Genomic DNA, 22,120 nt, shown 5'->3' with positions numbered 1-22,120 from the left:
TAAGACCCAACTACTGTGTCCGGATGACCCTTAGAGTCAGACTCAGTCTGCTCCCGACCAAAAGAGCTACCCTAGGCATAGCCAGAACAAACACATCTCTTGAAGAACGTTACAGCCACCGTTCAGGAATCAAGACACAGGCTTGGCAAGCCTTCCTTGCACCTTTTACTGTGTCAACAGGTAACTTTTTAATCCAAACACCTACTTTTAAGGACAGAACATAAGAAGAAGAGGAAGCATGGAAGATAACTGTATTCCTACTTCTAATCATAGAGGTTAAGAGAACGGAACCTGCAAGCCACTGGCTGAGTCCAAATCTCCTCTTGCTACATTGGTGGCGCGTGTGGACTTGGAAGTTGTTCAATCTTTCTGTTTTCTCATGTAAATAGCAGGGACAGCAAGGGTTTGGGGGATATTAAGTGTGATGACGGACTCAGCGGACAGCTTAGCACAATGTACAGACTCAAACACTAGTGAGCAGCCTAGGAACACATGGTCAGCTGGGACAATCTCACATTAAAACCAGGTTTTCTGAGGGTTATGGTGAAAATTCACAGCCAAAACTGTCAAATGATCCACATTTCACTATTTCTGCCATTACTAATCAAGAGGGACAAACGTGAATCCTGCCTTATGTGGTATTTTTCCTCCTCTATAGGCCTAGGACTCTATCGTCACACCTTTTAGCTCGAGCAAGACAATTCACGCTAAGGCTTAAAATCCAATATGTGACCAGATCCAACAAAAGCAGCACTGTCTGTAGTCAGAGAAAATGCAAACGGTGTGAGTATCTAGGACTCCCACAGTACATAAATACAGGAAGTTTTAGTCTCATCATATAATTTAATCTTGAATTCATGAACAGAAGTTTACTCATATCCTAATTTTAGCATCCTTTCTTTGATATTCACTTTTATGTATTAAGCCAAGGAGAAGTCAAGGACTACACGGTCCATGATTCAGGTCACGTAGGGATTGGTGATACCTTTCCAGCACGAAACTACGTGGAGAACGTGGCAATGGCATTTGGGTGGAAAGGGGGACAAAACGTGGAGAAATAGAGGGGCAACAGATCTATCTGCAGATCGTGTCTATGCTGCGAAAACGGCCCAGATCTCTGAGCAGCTAGTAAAGGAGACCCTAGGTTCCATGGGAAGACTCCTGGCTGGACCCACCAGGAGACTGGTTCTCAGGCCTCAGAGATGCTGCAAGCTGGGTACCATGAAGGAATCACTCCCCTGCTCTGGAATGTTTCCGGTGAATGACAAATAGCCCACAATAGCTAGGAGACTAAAATGAACCAATAAACATGGGAATGAATAGGAGAAAGAAAACAGGATCAAGGCAGGAAAAAAAAAAAGAGGCAAATGACGAGTCACAGAAGAACAGGCGAGAGAGAGAGAGAGAGAGAGAGAGAGAGAGAGAGAGAGAGAGGGAGGGAGGGAGGGAGGGAGGGAGGGAGGGGCTGGTGCCTTGGAGGGTGGAAACAAAAAGGTGCCTTGTGATTCCCGCAGTCACCATTTAATGCTTTATTGTTCGTAACGTTTATTTCAAAAAACGTGCCCATTAGCACAGCTGACCTGGAGGATAGCAGGACCATGTCTGCTGGAAGATACTGCCCATTGACGACCTTCACAATGTCTCCCACCGCCACCTAGAAAACCAGGGACAGGGTCAGAGGAGCATGAAAGGCAAGCACAACAGTGACTAAGGTGGTTCAATATTTGAAGAAAACATTACTATATAATTATGCCCTGAAATTCAAGACACAAGCCCAAATTATTTTCCTTGACAAGAACGGAAGCAAAGTCTTTCGCTACAAATGGTAATATGGCCTCTCTGCAGTGGATGCTGAATGAAAAAGAAAAACAAAACAAAAAACAGAAAGGGAGAGTAAGGAAACACGAGTCAGAACAACTATCAAGGTCTCCTTTTCTCATGGTGATTCCATCCAGTTGCAAATTCCACCCCTGAACTCTACAACAATCCCATAGCTATACACAGTAGTGGGGGGAGGGGGGGGGTGGCTGAGTACAGCTCCAGAGCCTGAAGGCCGGGCTCAAATCCCCCGGCTGGACTCCTCACTGTCCCTATAGGACTCCGAGCAAGCGATGTAAACTCCGTGTGCATCTGTGTATATCATGGGGTTCACAGCACATATTTCATGGGGTTATTTTAAGGAGCAATTGAGTTAACACAGATTTTCTCCATTTAACAAACAGGGAAACTGAGGCTCAAAGAGGAATCACACGATCAACATCACACAGCGGCCAAGGGGCGTTAGACCCCGGATTCAAAACCGTGCAACTGGCCCGTGGTCTGACTGCAAAGGCAATACTAAATTCACCCACGAACAGGGCACCTGAAAGGTCCCCTGGAAACATACCACACACAACGGGGAAGATTTGTATAGCCTCACTTGCCAAAAAAAAAAAAAAAAGAAAAGAAAAACAAAGTCATAGTCAAAGTCAGAGACCGTTTTAGGAAACAGACTCCGCTGGACAGAAGACCCCAAGGTAAGGAAAGAGGCCCTAATCTGCCAACCGTGAACACCATGGCCAAGGGTTTGGAAATCCGTTAAATAATGTCACAGAAGCAGCCAAGTAGGTAGAGTCTGGGCTTTCAAGTCAGGCCGACCTAGGTTCAAATCTGAGACTCACAGACACTAGACCATCTTGCCAAGCCCTTCACCTCTCCGAGCCCCAGCGTCTTCACTTACAAAATGGGGAAAGACCTCAGGGCGCCTGGGCGGCTCAGTCGGTTAAGCGTCCGACCACAGCTCAGGTCATGGTCTCGCGGTCTGTGAGTTCGAGCCCGGCGTCAGGCTCTGGGCTGATAGCTCAGAGTCTGGACCCTGCTTCGGATTCTGTGTCTCCCTCTCTCTGCCCCTCCCCTGCTCACTCTCTCTCAAAAATAAATAATTTTTTTTTTTTAACTGGGGAAAGACCAACACTTAACCTGGGAGGGCTGATGCAATGACTAAGGACGTACATACAAGCACTCAGCATGGAACAGGCATGTGCTGAGCGCTAGTCTCTACCAGCAGGAGTGACACCAAACGAACACTGGGAGTGTCAGAGTCAGAGATGCCACGATTCTCCGACAGCACGGGAACAAAGGCCGCTCTCAGCACATATTAACAAATTCAAAACTCAAAATGGGCACTAGGTCTTCCTGCTTGTTCTAACACGCATTTCTGTTCTCTCGGAAATCAGGAACTTCAAACGGAGTAGTTATGAAAGTGATGCTTATGAAAGAGTGCTGGATCTTGCTGGCTGGGAGAATGCCCCTGGCAGGTGCCTGTATCTAACTTTCTAGTAGGAGAAGGAAGGTCTGCTAAACAGGTGTCCTGCCAGTGCTCCTTATCACTTACCAAAGCGTGTGAAGTAAGGAACCGCGCTCAATGTGGGGAATGGTGGTAAAAGTGAAATTCCAGAACCACTGTATATCAACCTATCGGCAAAGGGCAGGCACAGAAGTATATCCCGTATTCCATAATAAAGAATATCAGGGGCGCCTCGGTGGCTCAGTCGGAGCGTCCGACTTCGGCTCAGGTCACCATCTCGCGGTGAGTTTGAGCCATGCATCGGGCTCTGTGCCGACAGCTCGGAGCCTGGAGCCTGCTTTGGATTCTGTGTCTCCTTCTCTCTCTGCCCCTCCCCGGCTCACGCTTTGTCTCACTCTGTTTCTCAAAAATAAATGTAAAAAAAAAAAAAAATTAAAAAAAAACAAAAAGAACATCAAAGAACAGAGGCTATAGGGCTATCGCGACAACCATCGGTTCAAAGGCAAGGAATGCTTATGAAAATCGAAAATGGTTTTAAACGTAAACGCATGTTATGTGAAGAGTTTAACTGCATAGAAAAAAAAAAAATCAGAAGAAGCACTTAGTTAAAAATGAGAAAGGAAACCTGGTCATGTTTTCATAAGAAAAAGGCAGTGGCATTTTTGTGAACCCGGTGGGAGGACAGGGGAATTAGGGCTCCCCCCCCATCTTAGTTATTTCCATACAGAGGCATTTGTAGCCCACTGACAAAGTACTAAGAAGTTTCATGTGCATGAAAAACGACTTCGTTGGAAATGTGCTTGAAAATGGTTTTCTATTTGGTGTTCTTATGCCTGGTTGGCTCCTGCGCGTGTGACACTACCCAGAATGAGAATTCTTAAGGCGAGACAGAGCCCCCCCTCTGAACCCCTGAATCCACTCTAGCCTCAGGGGGTTTCTCAAGTCTGATTTTTGAAGGACAAGCTCAAAGGTCTCCTCAAGTCAACCAAAGCTCTCGAGAGGCGCAGAACAGCTTTCACTATTCAGCTACAGCCCGGGGACTTGCCGACTCCGGCTTTACCGTTCCAGGTGGGAGTTTCATGGCTCTGGGAAACTTAAAGATAGCTTCCCCTGTCTTCTCCCCTATTCTCAATCTTGCTCTGAGCCACCGTGTAGATGTGCCTGCCTTTCCCGCCCACCCACCTCCGTCTGTCCTGAAGAGCATTTCCCTCTCCAAACAGTTACCTCCCGTTCATCCTTCGCAAGAACACCAGCGCATCCCTTGAGAGAAGCCGCCGCTCCTCTGAACTGCTGGACTAGTAGTCCCTCCCGTGTGTTCCGCACGCCCGCCCCTACACGGAGCTCAGTACGTGCACTGCATTCTATTCAGCTGCCTGCCGCTCCCACTACCCGTGGGGGTGCTGGGGCAGGAGTCTGGACCCGCCGCAGCAGCCTCACCTGGGAACTTATTACAAATGCAAATTCGAGGGCCCTGTGGAAATTCAGAATCAGAGATTTTCTTAAGACTACAGCCCGGGCAGCAGTCAGCGTTAGGGCAGCTGGGATGCCCCACACCAAGGCTGAGAACCACTGTAGGCAGTTTCTCAAGGGCAGGGGCCATGCTGTACTGTTTTTTGCATTCCCCAGAGCCTAACACCGTCTCTAGGACATGCTAAGAGCTCCATTTAAACAAGCACAAGTGTTTTAAACGAAATTAAAAAATGTATGTGGCAAAGCATAGAAGAGTTATTTGGTTTGGGATTTTTTTCTAACTTCAAATGTGTGTGTGGGAAACAGTAGCAAGCTTTAGGGGTCAGTGGGGCCATCCCCTCCTGGACCCGGAATTCAGAGATCATCACTCCATTTTCTACTGTTTCGAGTAAACATCCCAAATCCAGATCACTGTTCATGGCTATCTGGGGCGGGGGAAGAGGCGGGGGCAGGCGATAGGAATCTTAGAGAAACAGAGGCCATTCCTAAGTGCAGTGGAAATCCTTGAACCCCCCCCCCCCCCCCGCCCCGCCACAGCACTGGGAGCATTTCTAACCCGTGAAGTCAAGAATTTCAAAACACTTACTTCCAAGTAAGAGGGAGGTCGATTAGTATTTGCAATACAGGATTTCTAGATTGCTACCAAGGTTAAACTGTTATCACAAAACACTATAAAGGGACTTAATAGGTCTCGGAACAAAATAAAAAAAAAAAATAAACTGAGGGCTGTAGGCACTGTATCACAGACATTTTGCAAAATAAAAAATTCTAGAGGCATTTTTTAAAAAAAGTGTTTTTTTAATGTTTATTCAGTTTTGAGACAGAGAGAGTACGAGTTGAGGAGGGGCAGAGAGAGAGAGAGAGGGAGACACAGAATCCGAAGCAGGCTCCAGGCTCCGGGCCGTCAGCACAGAGCCTGACGCAGGGCTCGAACCCACAAACCGTGAGATCATGACCTGAGCCGAAGTCGGATGCTTAACCGACTGAGCCCACCAGGCGCCCCTAGAGGCATTTTTAACCACTGCTTATTAAATGTGTAACAGGAGAAACTATCGTTAAGTTAGCCCTCTAAAACGCAGTTTCCTTTTGAAATCACGTTAATCGGCTTCAAATTCTGAAGTCATGAGAGTCACCCCCAAAAGAATCTTATGACCACTAAGATGGCCCAGGTAAAACAGAGGCTCATTTCAAAAGCTAATTTTATCAGGTGCAAGATACCCAGATGGGACAGTGTATTTCTTCTAGGTTTTCTGTTCATCACCATTAACTGCCAAGAAACGCTCACCAGCCCCAAACCCTCCCAACCTCAGGTTTCCAGGGACACGGAGGCAAACCTTGTCAGTATCGTCAAGTTAAGACTTTGGTCGTGCCACCCAACTTCAGGACTGAAACAAGACTGGTCTCCAACCCCCACTCCGTCTATTTATGTTCTACAGTCAATCTTAAACCCAAAACTCTTCCCACCAAAGATGTTAGAAGCGAGACTCTCCGAAGTTAGAAAATCTTTAAAAAACTGGTTTTAGGTTAGGAGAACAGAGACCAGGGAGAAGGTCTCTTGGATTGGAGTTAGAAGCTAGAGACTGCTTTGATATTCTAGAAATATCCATCGGGAGCAATGAATTTCACAACTGAATGGACACCGTGGGTGCTTTCCAGAAGACGGCGGGGAACAGAGCCAACAAGGAGCAGTTCTAAGTAAACCTCGTGGGAAACTCCACAATGTAAAACTTACATTGGAAAGGACTGATGTCTTAACCTGAACTTTATCTACTGCAATCAATACTAACAATTAATTCTAAGTCCCCAAGCCAGTACTTTCCGGCATATCTTTAAAATTCGTTTTTACCTCTTTCCACATAACGGTATGCCACATACCATTCCTTAACACTGAAAAAGAAAAAAAAAATGTTTCAATCAACATCGGTGATAATCAAAATAAAACCAGGTTTCCAAAATCTAAAAGGCTCCTTTTACAATTCCACTTGTTACTTCCAACATGATCATATCGTTAGACATAAAGGTATACCACACCACTCCCCAAAACGGAGCCCAAATCTGTGTCCCATATGTAGGTTAATGCGTACACATAAGTATAGATACATGCATATAAGTTAAATCTTGTCCTGTTTATCCCAGGAGAAAAATATCACCCTGTTGTTACGAGATTTAAAAACACACATACACACACACACACACACACACAGCCCCACAGATCTAATGTTCTAGAAATCAATAGTGTAAAAGAGAGAGGTAGGGCGCAATTACAAATCAAGGATGTGAATTCTTGGACATAAAATATGTCTAGCTCCTGAAAATTACCACCTTCTTTCTGTTCAAATCTTAAGAGCCAGGACTCACTTTTGTTGGACTGGTTGTAATTTTGCTCTTGAAAATGTTTTATAGATCACTTCCCTCGACTTATCTCGGTACCATTAGCTACTAATTTAAAATGCCTTAAATGCAGGTCTTAGGTTTTCCAGTGGAAAAAGTGACTCAGCCTGGTGTCTTACCTATCGTTTTCTTTTTGTTAACTGCATTGTCTGCCTTATGCCGCTTCTGTTACAAGAAAGAAAGAACGTTCTTAGATTCAAAAGTTCCAAATGAATAATTGAAACAACAAACAATAGATCAGGAAAGAAACAGGACACAAGGAAACCGACTGGCAGCAACATTAATGCTATAAAATTCAGCTCGGTGGTTTGTGACCCAGCGTCCTTGAATTCAGTAGATAAATGTAGCAAATGTGGATGCAGGTGTAAACCATGACCTTTTGGCTCCAACAAGGAGCGAGCACTCTGAAGTATGAAACTTCTCACTGCTCGACTAAAAAATTACTCAGGATGATAAACCCAACAACAAACCGAATTCATTTTATCGGTAAAGTACTTCAGGCACAAAGTACGTTTCCTTTGATTTGGATTCCATTCATTTGTTTCCCGATTCCCAGAAAAATGTACATGTGTGTGTGAGTGTGTGTGTGTGTGAGAAGGAGAGAGCCACAGACACTGCGGGGGGTGGGGGTGGGAGGAAGGGAGAGAGAGTGAGAGAGAGAAATGGGTTGAGGGAGTGAGGAGTGGAGAGGAAGAGAAAGACTATGCAAACAAGACCACAGGTGGAGAGAGAAAAGGGGAGAAAGCATGAATACGGCTGTAGCCAATGAACTTGGAAATACACGGAAATTACTATGAGGGAAAGACTCATAAAAGTACCTCAGCCACAGCCAGCCCAATGTTGCAATAGAAGGCAGCAATATAATCCTTTCACTACCCAAATTAACAAGCTCTAAAGCAGGACACAAGGAACATTAGTGATGAAAATCAAAGAGGGGCCTCAGAGCTAACATTAGAAAATAGAGTTTGAACTACTTCTGTGCCATTGGATTTAAGACACTGTGTGTCCACGTTCCCTCCCCAAAAACAACATCGTGGGCCTTGACAGGCTAGTTAAGCTACCGACCAGTTTCCTGTCTTCAACAAAAAACCCAAAGCAACAGATAAGTTATAAGCTATATAACTTACACAACATTTTTATTGTATGAAAGCAAAAACTTACAAAATCTTCTACAATCTCTTTGATGCCTGCGATTGTTAAAATAATGATCAATGGCACCAGGGTGGTATATCTTCCTGTTGGAGATACATCTGGAATTTGCTGTAAGACAAGAGACCAAAAGAGGGAAGCTGACAAAATTTTTAAATGAAAATCCTCTCCATGTTAAAGAAAATAGGACACTCACCACTCTTTGAAGTTCTGTTCCACTTGTTAAACCAAAATGATTACATTTTAAAAACTAAGTACATGTTTTACGTATTTTAAGAATTTTATGCAACATTGTTATGTGTTTAGAACAGAAAGGGGGTTAAAAGTATCACCCTAGGGCCATTTTTCAAGGCGTCTTTTTAGTAACTGCCACTGTCCTCCCAGCAATATCTAGATAAGTCTCCCTTTATGCAAAGATCATGTTTCTTCATGGAAACAATGATTGGATAAGGGGACAAATTACATCCAAGCATCATGACACTTTTTCAGTTACGTGACCTTTGAGCAAAGTCTCATTTTGCATGTAGTTAGCATTATGAATTTTAGATAACTTTTTTTTAAAAACATTACCTGTAATAAGGCAATGAAGAGGAAGAAGGCGTTAGCAGCTCTTCTAATCTGCTCATACAAGAATCGAGGTAGAAACGTCAACACGCTGTACTTGGCCGTACTGAAAGGACAAAGAAACATGATAGCGTCGGTTACAAACGTAAGTTCTAAAAAGCAAGAAGATGAAGTTTCAAGAATTTTACAAGCGGTTTTAAAAATAAAGTATTTCAAACTTCAGGACAAGAAAATTGCCATGCTGGCCCTTTACAAAATCTTGTAAAAGGACACACCTGACAAGAAAATCTTCCAATGGAATCTTTGTTTTCAAATTTAGACACATTTACTATTCATACAGTGTGAGCACGGAAATTTGTCCACCTTCTGGGAGCTACAGTAAGCACATCAAGAATATTAGTTAAAGGAAGACATGTCTCAAGGATCGCAAAACAGAAAGAGGTACACATTCCAAATACAGAAGATACGAACACTGAAGTAGATAGAAACACCTTGGGTAATTCACACAACGGGGTAGAATTATTACTCCATGATTTGTGATGCATGATAGTTCTTAACAGAAAGCCATCGATTCAATGCAGCAAGTTAATTCCATAAAGTATGCCCTGGGTACCAGGAAGGTATCCCTCTGGACACCTACCACAGGTGGGGGCTTTATTTTTGGTCAACCACGCCTGAAAAATCTCCATTCCTATCACATCCTTTACTCACGCTAGCTTGGAATTGTTTTCCAGTTTTACTAAGAAATAATTGATATACATCACTGTATAACTTAAGGTGCACAGATGATGCTCTGATTTACATCTATCGTGAAGTGGTTAACACACCAGGTTCAGCCAACACCCATCTTCTCATACGGGCACAAGCGAACGTTAACTTTCATATCTATCATACAGCAGTGGTAGCTATCGTCATCATGTTGTACGTTACATTCCTTGTACTTGTTTATCTCCTAACTGGAAGTTTGGAACTTTTGGCCACCTTATCCAATTTCCTTCCTCCCACCCTCCACGTCTGGTAATTACAGGTTTCATCTCTTTCTAGGAGTTTGGGTTTGGATTCTTTAGATTCTACGTGTGAGATCATGCAGTATGTCCTCTTTTTCTGATTTACTTCACTTACTTCACGTGCCTTCGGGGTCTATCCACATCTCAAATGGTAGGGCTCCCTCATTTTCTGTGGCTGAGTAATATTCCACTTTATGTATATACCACAACTTCTTCATCCATTCACCCATCAACAGACAGGCTGTTTCCATGTCTTGACTAGTGTAAACAGTGCTGCTATATTGCCCAAAGTTGAACTGATGGGTCATAGGGTAGTTATATTTAATTTTGTGAGGAAACGCCATACTGTTTCCCCCAGTGGCTGCACCAGTTTATATCTCCACATCCATGCCAGCATTTGTTATCTTTTTTTGACGCTGGCTATCCAAATACATGTAACGTGACAGGTCCTTATGGTTTTAATTTGTATTTCTCTAATGACTAGCAATGCTGAGCATCTTTTCATGTGCCTATTGGCTTTTCGTCTATCTTCTTTGGATAAGTGTCTATTCAGGTCCTTTGCCCATTTTTTAACTGACATTTCTTTCCATCGAGTTGTAGGAGTCTTTTACATATATTATATACTAGGCCCCTTATCAGATATTTGGTTTGCGAATGCATTTGCCCCATTCCACAGATTCTCTTTTCACTTTATTGATGGTTTCTTTGGCTGGGCGGAAGCTTTTGACTTGGAGGTAGTCCCACTTGTTTTTTATTTTGTTGCTTGGGTTTCAGGGGTCACATCCAAAAAACCATCACCAAAACCCACGTCAACGAGCTTGTTTCTACGTTCTCCTGCAAGAGTTTCATGGCTTGCGGTCTTACGCTTAAGTCTTTACTTCAAGTTAATTTTTGTAAGTGGTGTAAGATGGGGGTCTAGTTTCATTCTTTTACATGCGAGTATCCAATTATCCCAGCACCTTATTGAAAAGATGGTCTCTTCTCCCTTGAGAATTCTTGGCTCCCTCTCCAAGTATCAGTGGACCATATATACTCGGGTTTATTTCTGGGCTCTTGATTCAGTTCTGTTGATCCATTTGTCTGTTTTTATGCCAAGACCATACTGTCGTGATGACTATGGCTTTAGAGTATAGCGTTAACTTAGGAAGTGTAATGCCTCTCACTGTGTTCTTCCTTCTCAGAATTTCTTTGGCTATTTAGGGTCTTTTGTGGTTCCGTATCATTTTAGCAGTGTTTTTTCCACTTCTGTAAAAAAAATGCCACTAGATCTCGATAAATATTGTGTTGAATCTGTAGATGTTCCCATTTTTGTTTCCACCTGGGACATCCTCTCTCACCCAAATGGTCTCTCCATAACTAAACTGCCCTTCCCATCTTACCCCCTCAAACTTATATATGCCATTAAATTTGGTCAAATCACAGACTCTTTTTCCTCCAAGCCCACAGGATGGGGTTTGTCCCTACATTATATGGTCTCTGCTTTGCTTTGTATTATATTTATCCATCCCCAAAATAGATTCTGGGAACATTAAGATGCTTACTTCAACTTCATATGTTCCCACTACATAGCAGATAATCAATGAACAATGAAATAATCCAAAGGCATAAAGTGAGAAGCTGAAGGGGCCAAATGAACCAGATTTCCTTTGGCTGCTCAAAGGCTTACCAATAAGAAGTACCCGCTTGACTCCTAGTTTGCCTTCTGAAGACCTAATTCTGAGCCAACTCTTTTTTTTTTATTGTCTTTTTTAAGTATTTCTTTAATTTAAACTTTAAGTTAGGGGATATACAGTGCAATATTGGTTTCAGAAGTAGAAAACTCAGCGATTCATCACTTATATAACACCCAGTGCTCATCACAAGTGCCCTCCATAATACCCATCACCAATCTAGCCCATCTCCTACCCACCTCCCTCCATCAACCCTGTCTGTTCTCCATCATGAAGAATCTTTTGTGGTTTGTTTCCCTTTCTTCTCTTTATCCCCCCCCCCTTATATGTTCATCTGTTTCTTAAATTCCACCTAGGAGCAAAATCATATTTGTCTTTCTCTGACTTATTTCACTTCGCATTAATACATTCTAGCTCTATCCACGTCATCACAAATGACAAGATTTCATTCTTTTTGATGGCTGAGTTATATTCCGTGGTGTATGTGTGTGTATACATATATACCCCATCTGCTTTATCTATTCATCAGTCGATGGACATTTAGGCTCTCTCCATAGTTTGGCTATTGTTGATAATGCTGCTATGAACATCGGGGTGCATATACCCCTTTGAATCTGTATTTTTGTATCCTTTGAGTAATACCTAACAGTGCAACTGCTGGATCACGAGGTAGTTCTATCTGAGCCAACTCTTAACTGAAATATATGATAGCAAGATTATCCAGCAGAACAACACAACACACAAATACACAACAAATCAGAAACACCAAAATAGAAGAGCAAATGCCTCAGGAGACAGAACACTAGGGGCATATATACTGCTATAAGTCCCAACGACAAAATAATAAAGCCAGGCAACTCAAAAAATATAGCATCTTAAGGTCACTTGAGGAAACAGGAGACTGTCCCATGTACCATTTACTGCTACTGTCTCAGAAAAGATCATCCCCATGGTACAACAGCCTTGTGTTTCACAATACACACTGGAGTCATCCTCAGAGAATTATTTTTAGCCTTCGTCTGCTTACAGTATTAAATATACATATAGACAATTACATGAAAACCACTTCTAAGACCGTTCAAACTTAAAGATTCTGACACTTGAAGGGATATCACTGAACTAGCTAGAAAATACTTTTGCATGGAGCCCCCATTCATTTATGTAGCCCATTGGGGTATAAGACGTCACCGTAAAATTTTGCCAGACAGAACAAACTAGCTGCAATCAAGCTCATTAAAGAGTAGGGAAAATATATCAAATTCACGTACACGACAGTACAAGTCGTATAAAGTTACGGTATAAAGTTCTCTTAACTACAGTTTAGAGGACAAATTCAAACAGAACATCACGTATTCCTTTATGGTGTACTGACCACTGAAACAAAGCAAACAACACTTATCATAAAGAAAACAGGAAAATTCATATACTTGAAGACTAAAAAGCATCTTATAAAGTAGTGTGACTATAAACCCCAGATTGCATCTGTATGGAACAGACGCACTCACACTGACGGTACGTGACCCTGTCTACGCATGAACGTTTCCCAATTCAGTAAGATACTAAGTGTGCGTAAGAGGACCCGCCTGTCTCTGAAATGCCGTAAAGGTCTGGAGTAGACAGAGATCCCATTTATGTGAGAAAACCAAAGGTAAGATGTGGGAGGAAAACATACTAACTTTTATTCTAGTCAGACTAGAAAAGTGAGTCTAAGATATTTCCATACTGAAACAGAATAGTGTAATCAGTAATTCAGAGAAACCGACATGGGTCTAAGCGATGGCTACTGCGTAGCCTTAAAACAATTGTCTTGACAGACAACCCTGATGTGTCCTGGCACAGATTTAGAGACACACAACTACAACCCGCTAAAGGCAAGCACCTCAAAATCCTTCCACCAGAAGAGTTTAGGGTAGTGCCTCCCCAACTTAAAGATGCATATAAATTGCTGGGGGACCTTGTTAAAATGGATTCGTTGGGGTTCTCCAGAGAAACAGAAGCAACAGAAGTGTATACACAGAGACAGGGAAAGAGGGATATTAAGGAACTCGCCCAATTGTGGAGGCTTGACAAGTCCAAAGTCTGCAGGGTGGACCAGCCGACCGGAGACCCAGGGGAAGATCTAACGTGCCCTTTCACGTCTGATGGCTGTCTGATGGCAGAATTCCTTCTCGTCCAGGAAAGGCAGACTTCGTTCTGTTCAGGCTTTCCACTAACTGCATGAGGCCACCCAAAGTAAAGGATCATCTGTATTCACAGTCTACCAATTTAAATGCTAATCTCATTCAAAAACACCTTCACAGAAACATCTACAATAATGTTTGACCAAACACCTGGGCACCACGGCCGGGTCAAGTTGCACGTAAAACTAACCAATACATGCACATTCTGACTCGGTAGGTCTAGAGTGGGCCTGTGATTCTGCATTGCCAACAAGTTCCCAGTGAGGTCAACGGTGCTGGTCCAAGGACCATACCCTGACCGGCAACCACCCTTGAACAGGTAGCTTTGCTCAAGTCTCCTTTTTGAAGTCAGTCCAGGTGAACACTACACCACCTAACAAGGATGAGAGACATCTACCATCCGGTCCCCATACCAGGGTTAAGAACCATACACAGGGTGAAACGGGCCAATTAAGGAGGTTCCCAACAGAAGCGTCCGTTCACCCAGGTGAACGAGTCGGCCCCAAAAGATGCCCACTCAAACCACACGTCAGCACGCCTGCGGACATGGCTGTTCACAGCAAGGACGGGCACTGGCTCCAAGCACCCTAGGTAGTTAGCACATCATAGAGCCTGGGGAATGGGGAGAAGTGACCAGGAGAAAACAGGCATTTCCTGTGGTTCACTCAGATTCCCTCTAAACATGTTAGAGCAGCGTCTTCCAAAATTGGGCGACGTGAGGAATGACCAGGGGCTCGTCAAACATCCATCCGACCTTCCTTCCACCGATATTCACTGAGCCCCATCTGGGTACTAGCACTGTGTCAGGCACCACAGGGAACCGACCGGTCAAAACTGCATACCCTCACGGGAATTACATTCTAGAGGAAAAAGGAGCTTGAAAACAAAACAGGACAGACTAGATGTGATAAACACCGTGGAGGAAAATCAATCGGGGAAGAGGGACACAGAGGTACGTGAGCGGGGCCTGGGGAAAGGGGCTTGATCCTCAACGGCAAGATCAGCACATGTTTCACCAAGAAGGTGAAGGCTGTGCTAAGCCCTGAGGGAGGTGAAGCAGCAGAAACATCCACGTGGGCACAGCGGGGAAGAGCGCCACAGAAGCAGGGAACAGCAAGGGCAAAGCAGGGAGTGTGAGCGCTCCCGTGGTTCCTTCCGTGGGAGAGGCAGGGAAGGGCCAACGTGGGCGGAACCACGCGCAGAAGTACGGAGAGACCACTTGAGTCAGACACCGGCCTTTTCATCTCGAGAACCTGAGGTCTCTGGATTCCAAGAAGACAAGAGCTGACAACTGCAGCAACCTGCAAACCCCCTCCCCTGGGGAAACCTGGCTCAGCAGGGGTCACGTGTCTGGGGGGGGGCATGCTCCCCTTGGGCACTCTTAGCACCTGGAGAGTATGGGAAACGACCCCTACAGGAAACAGGGCCTGGCAAACACGTGGGTCTGGAGCTACGCCGGCCACACATCACAAAGCATTCCAGAAGTCTCATCGCCTGAACTCAGCACAAAAAACCCAGACATGGGGCGCCTGGGTGGCTCAGTCGGTTAAGCGGCCGACTTCAGCTCAGGTCATGATCTCGCGGTCCGTGAGTTCGAGCCCCGCGTCGGACTCTGTGCTGACAGCTCAGAGCCTGGAGCCTGTTTCAGATTCTGTGTCTCCCTCTCTGTCTGACCCTCCCCCGTTCATGCTCTGTCTCTGTCTCAAAAATAAATAAACGTTAAAAAAAAAAGAAAACCCAGACATGACACTTGAGTTAGGATTTTCTGGCTGCGAGAAACACCAAAATTGACAACTGGTCTCTAAAGGCAAATCTAAAACGCAGTAACTAATCCAAGTGTAACTTCCCCCTAAAACGAGCCTCCAGAAACCCAGAAATTCAACTAGCTTAACACTCAACTTTGAAATGGGAGCAGTAAATCCCCCTTAGGTATACACACAGCCAAAAGGATGGACCAATGGACAGCAAAGCCTATGGCCCTCCCCATCTAGCATGGACTCCTGATACTTTGCCAACCAACACCCCCCCCCCAAATTATGTTCAGGAAATCCTCTCCAGTATAGAAATCCCTGCCGATAAACAGGGCTAGGACCACTTCACTAAAAACGTTCACGTCATCTTCCTGAACTGTTACAATTCCACCAGTTGCAAAGCTCATATGAGAACACTATTTTCAACACTTTTGAAAATCTCTATTTTCAACACTTTTCCTGTTTCTTCTTCCATAGCTGGGGAAAAAGTGCAAGATACTGCCTTATCTCATTGCCTGTTCCCAGAATGTAGTAATTGGACCTGGGCCAGTGGTATAAGTAACACACTTCTTCATAGCACTTTATGACGGCTGACATAGACCTTTTTAGCATGTTCTTTTCCGTAACACATAATGCATCATTCAATAAATGCCTCTAGACACAAAGCGCTTATTTCAATACTTCGATGAAAATGTGGCCAGGGGAGAAGAGAACGGAGACACAACAACATTTTGAGCACAAAGCACGCTGCCAGGCAAATCCTCGCCCATGGACAACTCTGAGATATGCAGTTCCAAATGCAAGACACTGGTTGCTTATAGCTACTATCTCCAGATGTAGCATCACTGAGAAGTAGGTTTGGTTCAATTGCTTTACCTGAAAACCTGCGAACTTTGAGATCAAATCAAAGGAAGGGGAGCTGGGAGACTCTCATTCAAAGCAACGCGAAAAGGACCATCTTCAAGGAGATTCTATCTTGAATAAAAAGAAACACCAAATATTATGAAAATACCTGACCTCGACACCAACAGGTACAGGAGTCACAAACGAAGCCCAATCCTACTGCCACCCCAGGACCAGCAAAACAGGTCGAAGTGTGTTGCATGTAATTCTACCTTTGGCCCTGCGCTCAGAATTCGCGATGTTCTTTCCAAACCCAGGGAAATAAACCCAATCAAAAGGGATGTTTAAGGCTGCTCTGGGGGCTGACACACTACAAGTCAAACAAGGTGCGACAGGACTCTGAAACAGAGTCATCGAAGTAGAAGCACCTAAAGCCTGCACAGTCTCCGTGGAAGCAGGGGTATCGCTCGTTCCAGGAGGAGGTTAAAACTAGTCAAAAAAGGTCACTTCCCAAGTAGGCAGAGCCTAGGAACTCCAAAGATGAGCCAGGTCTACGTGGGATCCTAGCCACGGATAAACAGGAAAATCAGCAGGAGGCGTGGTGAGGAGTACGCAGGGTTCACTAGTGTGGAATGCACAAAAAGTTCACCAAGGTCTGGATAATAAAGCAAAATCTGTCAGTCCTGTGTGCTACGACGAGTCCAAGAAGTTTACGGATATCAAAACCCAAGGCGAGCGATGTCATTTTTGTGACTCACACGTAACTGCAAACCTTCATTCAAATGTTTAAGTTTAACTCAAGCTTTTCTGCTAGGTTTTCTGCACTTTCTGGTATGCATGAGGAACCATGTATACAGCTCAACTTTTCATAAAGTGCACACACCCGTGTAGTTGCCTACCTGAAACTTCACAGAGACGTGAGGAACATAGCGTTTTTTTAAAGCCCCACACATAAAGGCTCAATCCAAAAAGGACCTGGTTTCGGGGCACCTGGGTGGCTCAGTCGGTTGAGCATCCAACTTCAGCTCAGGTCATGATCTCACGGTTGGTGGGTTCGAGCCCTGCGTTGGGCTCTGTGCTGACAGCTCGGAGCCTGGAGCCTGCCTCAGATTCTGTGTCTCCTTCTCTCTCTGCCCCTCCCCAACTCGTGCTCTATGTCTCTCAAAAATAAACATTAAAAAAAAAAATGTTAAGGACCTGGTTTCTGACTCACAACTGTTAAAGGGACCCACACATTTATCATCCTCATCCACCCAGGCACCATAAATTAGAAAGGAATGTAAAAATATACAACCATGTTTTTCAAAATGAGAAATGGAATCATCAGCAGGGGAGATTTTTTTTTTTCCTAAAATAGACTCCTGTCTGCTTTTGGCGAGAAAGCTGGGCACGTGCCTCTAGGAGCCGCAGCAAGGGAACACCTCCAGAGGGCAACACTGCTTGGGGAAAGGCCCTGGGCTGAGATAGAAGAACAGGTTCTACTTTGAGAACTATTTTCTGAGAAGATAAGTCAGTCCATTTTTTTTTTAATTTTTTTTTCAATGTTTATTTATTTTTGGGACAGAGAGAGACAGAGCATGAACGGGGGAGGGGCAGAGAGAGAGGGAGACACAGAATCGGAAACAGGCTCCAGGCTCCGAGCCATCAGCCCAGAGCCTGATGCGGGGCTCGAACTCACCGACCGTGAGATCGTGACCTGGCTGAAGTCGGACGCTTAACCGACTGCGCCACCCAGGCGCCCCAAGTCAGTCCATTTTTGAGAGAGTAATAATTCAGTTCTAGCAAGAGGGTCACTGCATTAGTCAGGATTCTCCAGAGAAACAGAACCAACAGGAGGTATATGTAGAGAGAGAGAGAGATTATAAATTGTTCACACGATTATAGATTCTGACAAGTCCCAAGACCCGCGGTCAGCAAGCTGGACATCCAGTAGTGGAACTCCAGTCTGAAGGCAGGAAAAAAAAAAAAAAGATGCTGTCCCAGTTCAAAGGCTGTCAGGCAGGAGGGGCTCCCGCTTTACTCAGCCTTATGGCTCGATTTAGACCTTCAATTGATTGGATGAAGCCCACCCACACTGGGGAAGGCAATCTGCTTTACTGCATGATCCAAATGTTAATATAATCCAAAATCACCCTCACAGAAACACGCAGAATAATATTTGACCGAACATCTGGGCACTCCATGGCATATACATAAAATGAACCATCACCATTACTTATCAGGCAGGACAGAGACAGGCACACCCCAGTGTGTCAGAGGGGCCTGTGGACAGGGAGAGAGGGGTGTTAGCCTACAAAACACTGGAGGTTCAGGAGGTGGAGACACCAACAATGGAAAAAGAACTGAGGCAAGGGGGGAAAGCAAGGGGAAACAGTTAAAGTCTCTACTCAGAGGAGCCAAGCCAGGAGATCAGGGTTAAGAATCTGGAGAAACTTCAGGAGATAAAACTATAAAGGGCTAAAAGCAAAGGCTTAAGAAAAGCAGCACTGTTCCTTTCTTGGAAGGCCCCTGCTTCTGGCGGCACAGAAACGTCACACAGCTAGACCCCTATACCCATGGCCGGAGAGCGAAAGATCATGCCCTAGGCAAACACTGAAACCTCACAGGAAGAGAAAAAAAAATCCTCCATATACTCAATGTTTCAAAGTCCTTCCTAAAGCAGAGCTTGCTATCTGACCCATGCTCATAAAGCACCACTCAGTTGTCTATGCTTTTTGGAAGATTACCAAGTATGTGTAGAAAGTTGCAATTATGAAAAAGACATTCAAAGATGAAAAGAGAAAAAGAAAAGATCTGAGAAAACACAATGTGGCAAACTTTAAGAAGAATACCTTTTTTTTTTTTTTTTTGGTTTATTTATTTTTTGAGAGAGAGAGAGAGAGAGAGAGCAAGCAGGGGAGGAGCAAAGAGAGAAAGAGAATCCCACGCAGGCTCTGCACTGTCAGCACAGAACCCCACACGGGGCTCGCACTTATGAACCATGAGATCATGACCTGAGCTGAAATAGAGTCAGACGCTTACCTGACTGAGCCACCCAGGCACCCCAAGAGTACTTTTTAAAATGCTAACATCCTCAGAGTTGTAAGAAGAGAGTACATTCATCTAAAACCAGGGTAAGACGCTCCTTTTTAAATGTAACAGAATGAAAGAGTTATTAGGAATTACAAGTATGACAGCCTAAGATAATCCAATCATAGAAGTGAAATATAAAAGTGAATATATATCAAATAGAAAAAAAGATGAAAATTAGAGACCTAAGATAACTGATGTGAGACTCAATATCCAACCATTATAAGCTCTACAAAAGTAAGACAAAGAGAACATTTTTTAAAAAAATATACAAGAAAATTTCTCAGAATTCTAAGATATAAAGTTTTGGATTGAAAGGCTTCACTAAGTACCCAAAACGAGAGACCTATTCAAAAATCTGAAATTATAGAATACCAAATATCCTTTTATTAAAAACACAAGACTGTAAAAATAACTTATTTATAAAGGAGAAAAAATATCACATTGAATTTAACATAAATTCAGCTAGAGCAACACTTTAGATTTCTATACCTAGCCAAACTATCAGACACTCAAATTTACCTTTCATGTAAGCTTTCTTAGGAAACTGTTTACTGCAAAATGGGCTTAACAATATTAGGGATTAATCAATAAATAAAACAACACACTAACACACTATCAAAAAAAAATAGGGAATTCAACTCAACAAAACATCAAGAAAGTTCTAAGATGATCATTTTACAATACATCCACACAACAGCCAGTTTACCTGAGAAAGATGTCTCTGGGGGGAAAAACAAATAGAACTGAGACACTATTCTGAGAGATCTTTTTTTCAATATATAGAGAGGTTGTATAATAGTGATCTGAAGGGAAAAACAAGTATATGTAAAAAAAAAAAATGTAGTAGAAAAATGAGGAAGAAAAGGCAAGTTACACTAGGAAAAAAATAAACATGATATACTACATCAGTACTTGGCACCAAAGTCAGAAGTTAAATATTTATCTACAAGAGAATTCCGAAAGATTATTTCTAAACCTATTTGGAACTATTGTGGAAACAGAGGTGTCCCGCTCTTGGCTTAAAGCTCAGGTTGTGATCCTTGGGTCATGGGATTGAGCCTTGCGTCAGGCTCCAGGCTGAGCGTGGAGCCTGCTTGGGATTCTTGCTCTCTTCCTTTGCCCCTCTCCCACTCACATGCTATCTCTCTCAAAAAAATAAAAAAAGAAAAGAAATATAGAGGCACCTGGGTGATTCAGTCAGTTAAGCGGCTGACTTCGGCTCAGGTCATGATCTCACAGTTTGTGAGTTCGAGCCCCACGTCGAGCCCTGTGCTGACAGCTCAGAGCCTGGAGCCTGCTTTGGATTCTGTGTCTCCCTCTCTCTCTGCCCCATCCCTGCTTGTGCTCTGTCTCTCAAAAATGAACGTTAAAAAAACCTTTTTTAATAAACATAAAAAATAAATATGGTGGAAACCACAAAAGAATTAAAAGCAGAAGGAGTTCAAAGTGGTTGCCTTTGGTGGAACAGAACCAGAATGGGAGAGATGGGGAGGAAGACTATTGATTTTCATGGTAAGCTTCCACACCTATTTCAACTTTTAACAACTCATGTGTTACTACTTTAATAATAACTTAATATTTTAAATAAAGGTTAGTAGTATCCAGACTTAATTGTCAAGGGACCATCAGTTCTTTTATTTTTGGCTAATTTTAGAAATGGCATACATAAGAAGCTGTTTATCAGAACATGAAATTAGGTTAAAGACCTAATTCATTCTTACACTGCTTCCCACCACAAAATGTTGTAGGAACCACTCATATCTGATGTTATTCCCTACGGCCCCTTCCTTCCGCCAGCAACAACCCGGCCCGAGGCTATGGACAGAAGGAAGGAAATTCTAATCTAGCCTACTTGAATCTAACAAGAAACAAACACCAGTGCAACACTCAGAGCATAAAACTTTTATATAGTCATTCCTTTGGGAAGAGCAGTCTGGCTTTCAGCACAGGAGTCTTTATCCTGTAACTCAGCCCACAGGAAAAATGAGAGTAAAGTTCCTCCCCCTTAAACAGAAATCACTTTATGGCGAAGAGTATTAGTTTAAGTTCTCTCGCTTCTTTTAATCCCCTGCCAAATTCCTAGAACATCTTTCTTTCTTCTTTTCATCAAACCACATCCTTCTCCACTTCTGAGCCAACAGCCCAAGGGGTCGTCTTCTCTAGCAAGCTTTTCCCTATTCATGTCTACCCAATACACAGTCTGTAATATATGCATTTCATCACTCAGTGTGCATGCATGCGAGAAAGCGTGGGGTGGGGGGTGGGAGGCAGGAAGAGAAAGTAATTTCTTTTCCTCTAACACACCCAGAGCTCTGGAAAGCCCTATCAATATTTATTCTCTTCACCACCTTTACGGGCTTTGCAGGCAGAGCTCACTGCATACCTAGACTGACAGCACAGTGCCCCCTGCTGGTCAGCAATGTTCTCTGCAATGAAAACAGGAGCCACACGTCAGAGCCAGGGGAAAACCAAGATCCTCAGGAATTTTCTAAGGCAAACTGTCAGAAAAACAATGTTTAAAGAAGAACTTTAAAGCTGCTTTTTAAGTTTAATAATTGGTCCTTGTATATTCACTCATGGAGATTTAATATAAAAACACAATGTATTGTAGTTCATTCCTAGGTAATCCTAAAAGGTTTTCTCATCCTTTCATTTAGTGTACTCATATACCCACAGCTAGGTCCAGACTTGTGGGGTCTGGATATAATTTGGGTACAATATACATACAACTTGGGGA

General features: G+C 43.5%; 1 protein-coding gene across 1 annotated transcript in view; it reads right to left on the bottom strand.

Annotated features, from left to right (window-relative positions):
• LOC124508018 (phospholipid-transporting ATPase IB) overlaps window positions 1-22,120 on the bottom strand; it is a 507,885-nt gene that overhangs the window by 448,217 nt on the left and 37,548 nt on the right. Inside the window, exons 2-6 of the mRNA XM_047074445.1 lie at window positions 8,867-8,966; window positions 8,309-8,407; window positions 7,267-7,312; window positions 6,603-6,643; window positions 1,581-1,654 (exon numbers count right to left, since the gene is read on the bottom strand). Coding sequence (XP_046930401.1) covers window positions 1,581-1,654; window positions 6,603-6,643; window positions 7,267-7,312; window positions 8,309-8,407; window positions 8,867-8,966 — 360 coding nt within the window. The remainder of the gene's footprint in view (window positions 1-1,580; window positions 1,655-6,602; window positions 6,644-7,266; window positions 7,313-8,308; window positions 8,408-8,866; window positions 8,967-22,120) is intronic.

This window comes from Lynx rufus, unplaced genomic scaffold (assembly GCF_022079265.1).
Source record: "Lynx rufus isolate CCGP_SWC_20201006 ecotype Redwood Valley unplaced genomic scaffold, mLynRuf1.p SCAF_1, whole genome shotgun sequence".
Taxonomy (NCBI): domain Eukaryota; kingdom Metazoa; phylum Chordata; class Mammalia; order Carnivora; family Felidae; genus Lynx; species Lynx rufus.
This window is presented reverse-complemented; position numbering and strand designations above follow the sequence as displayed.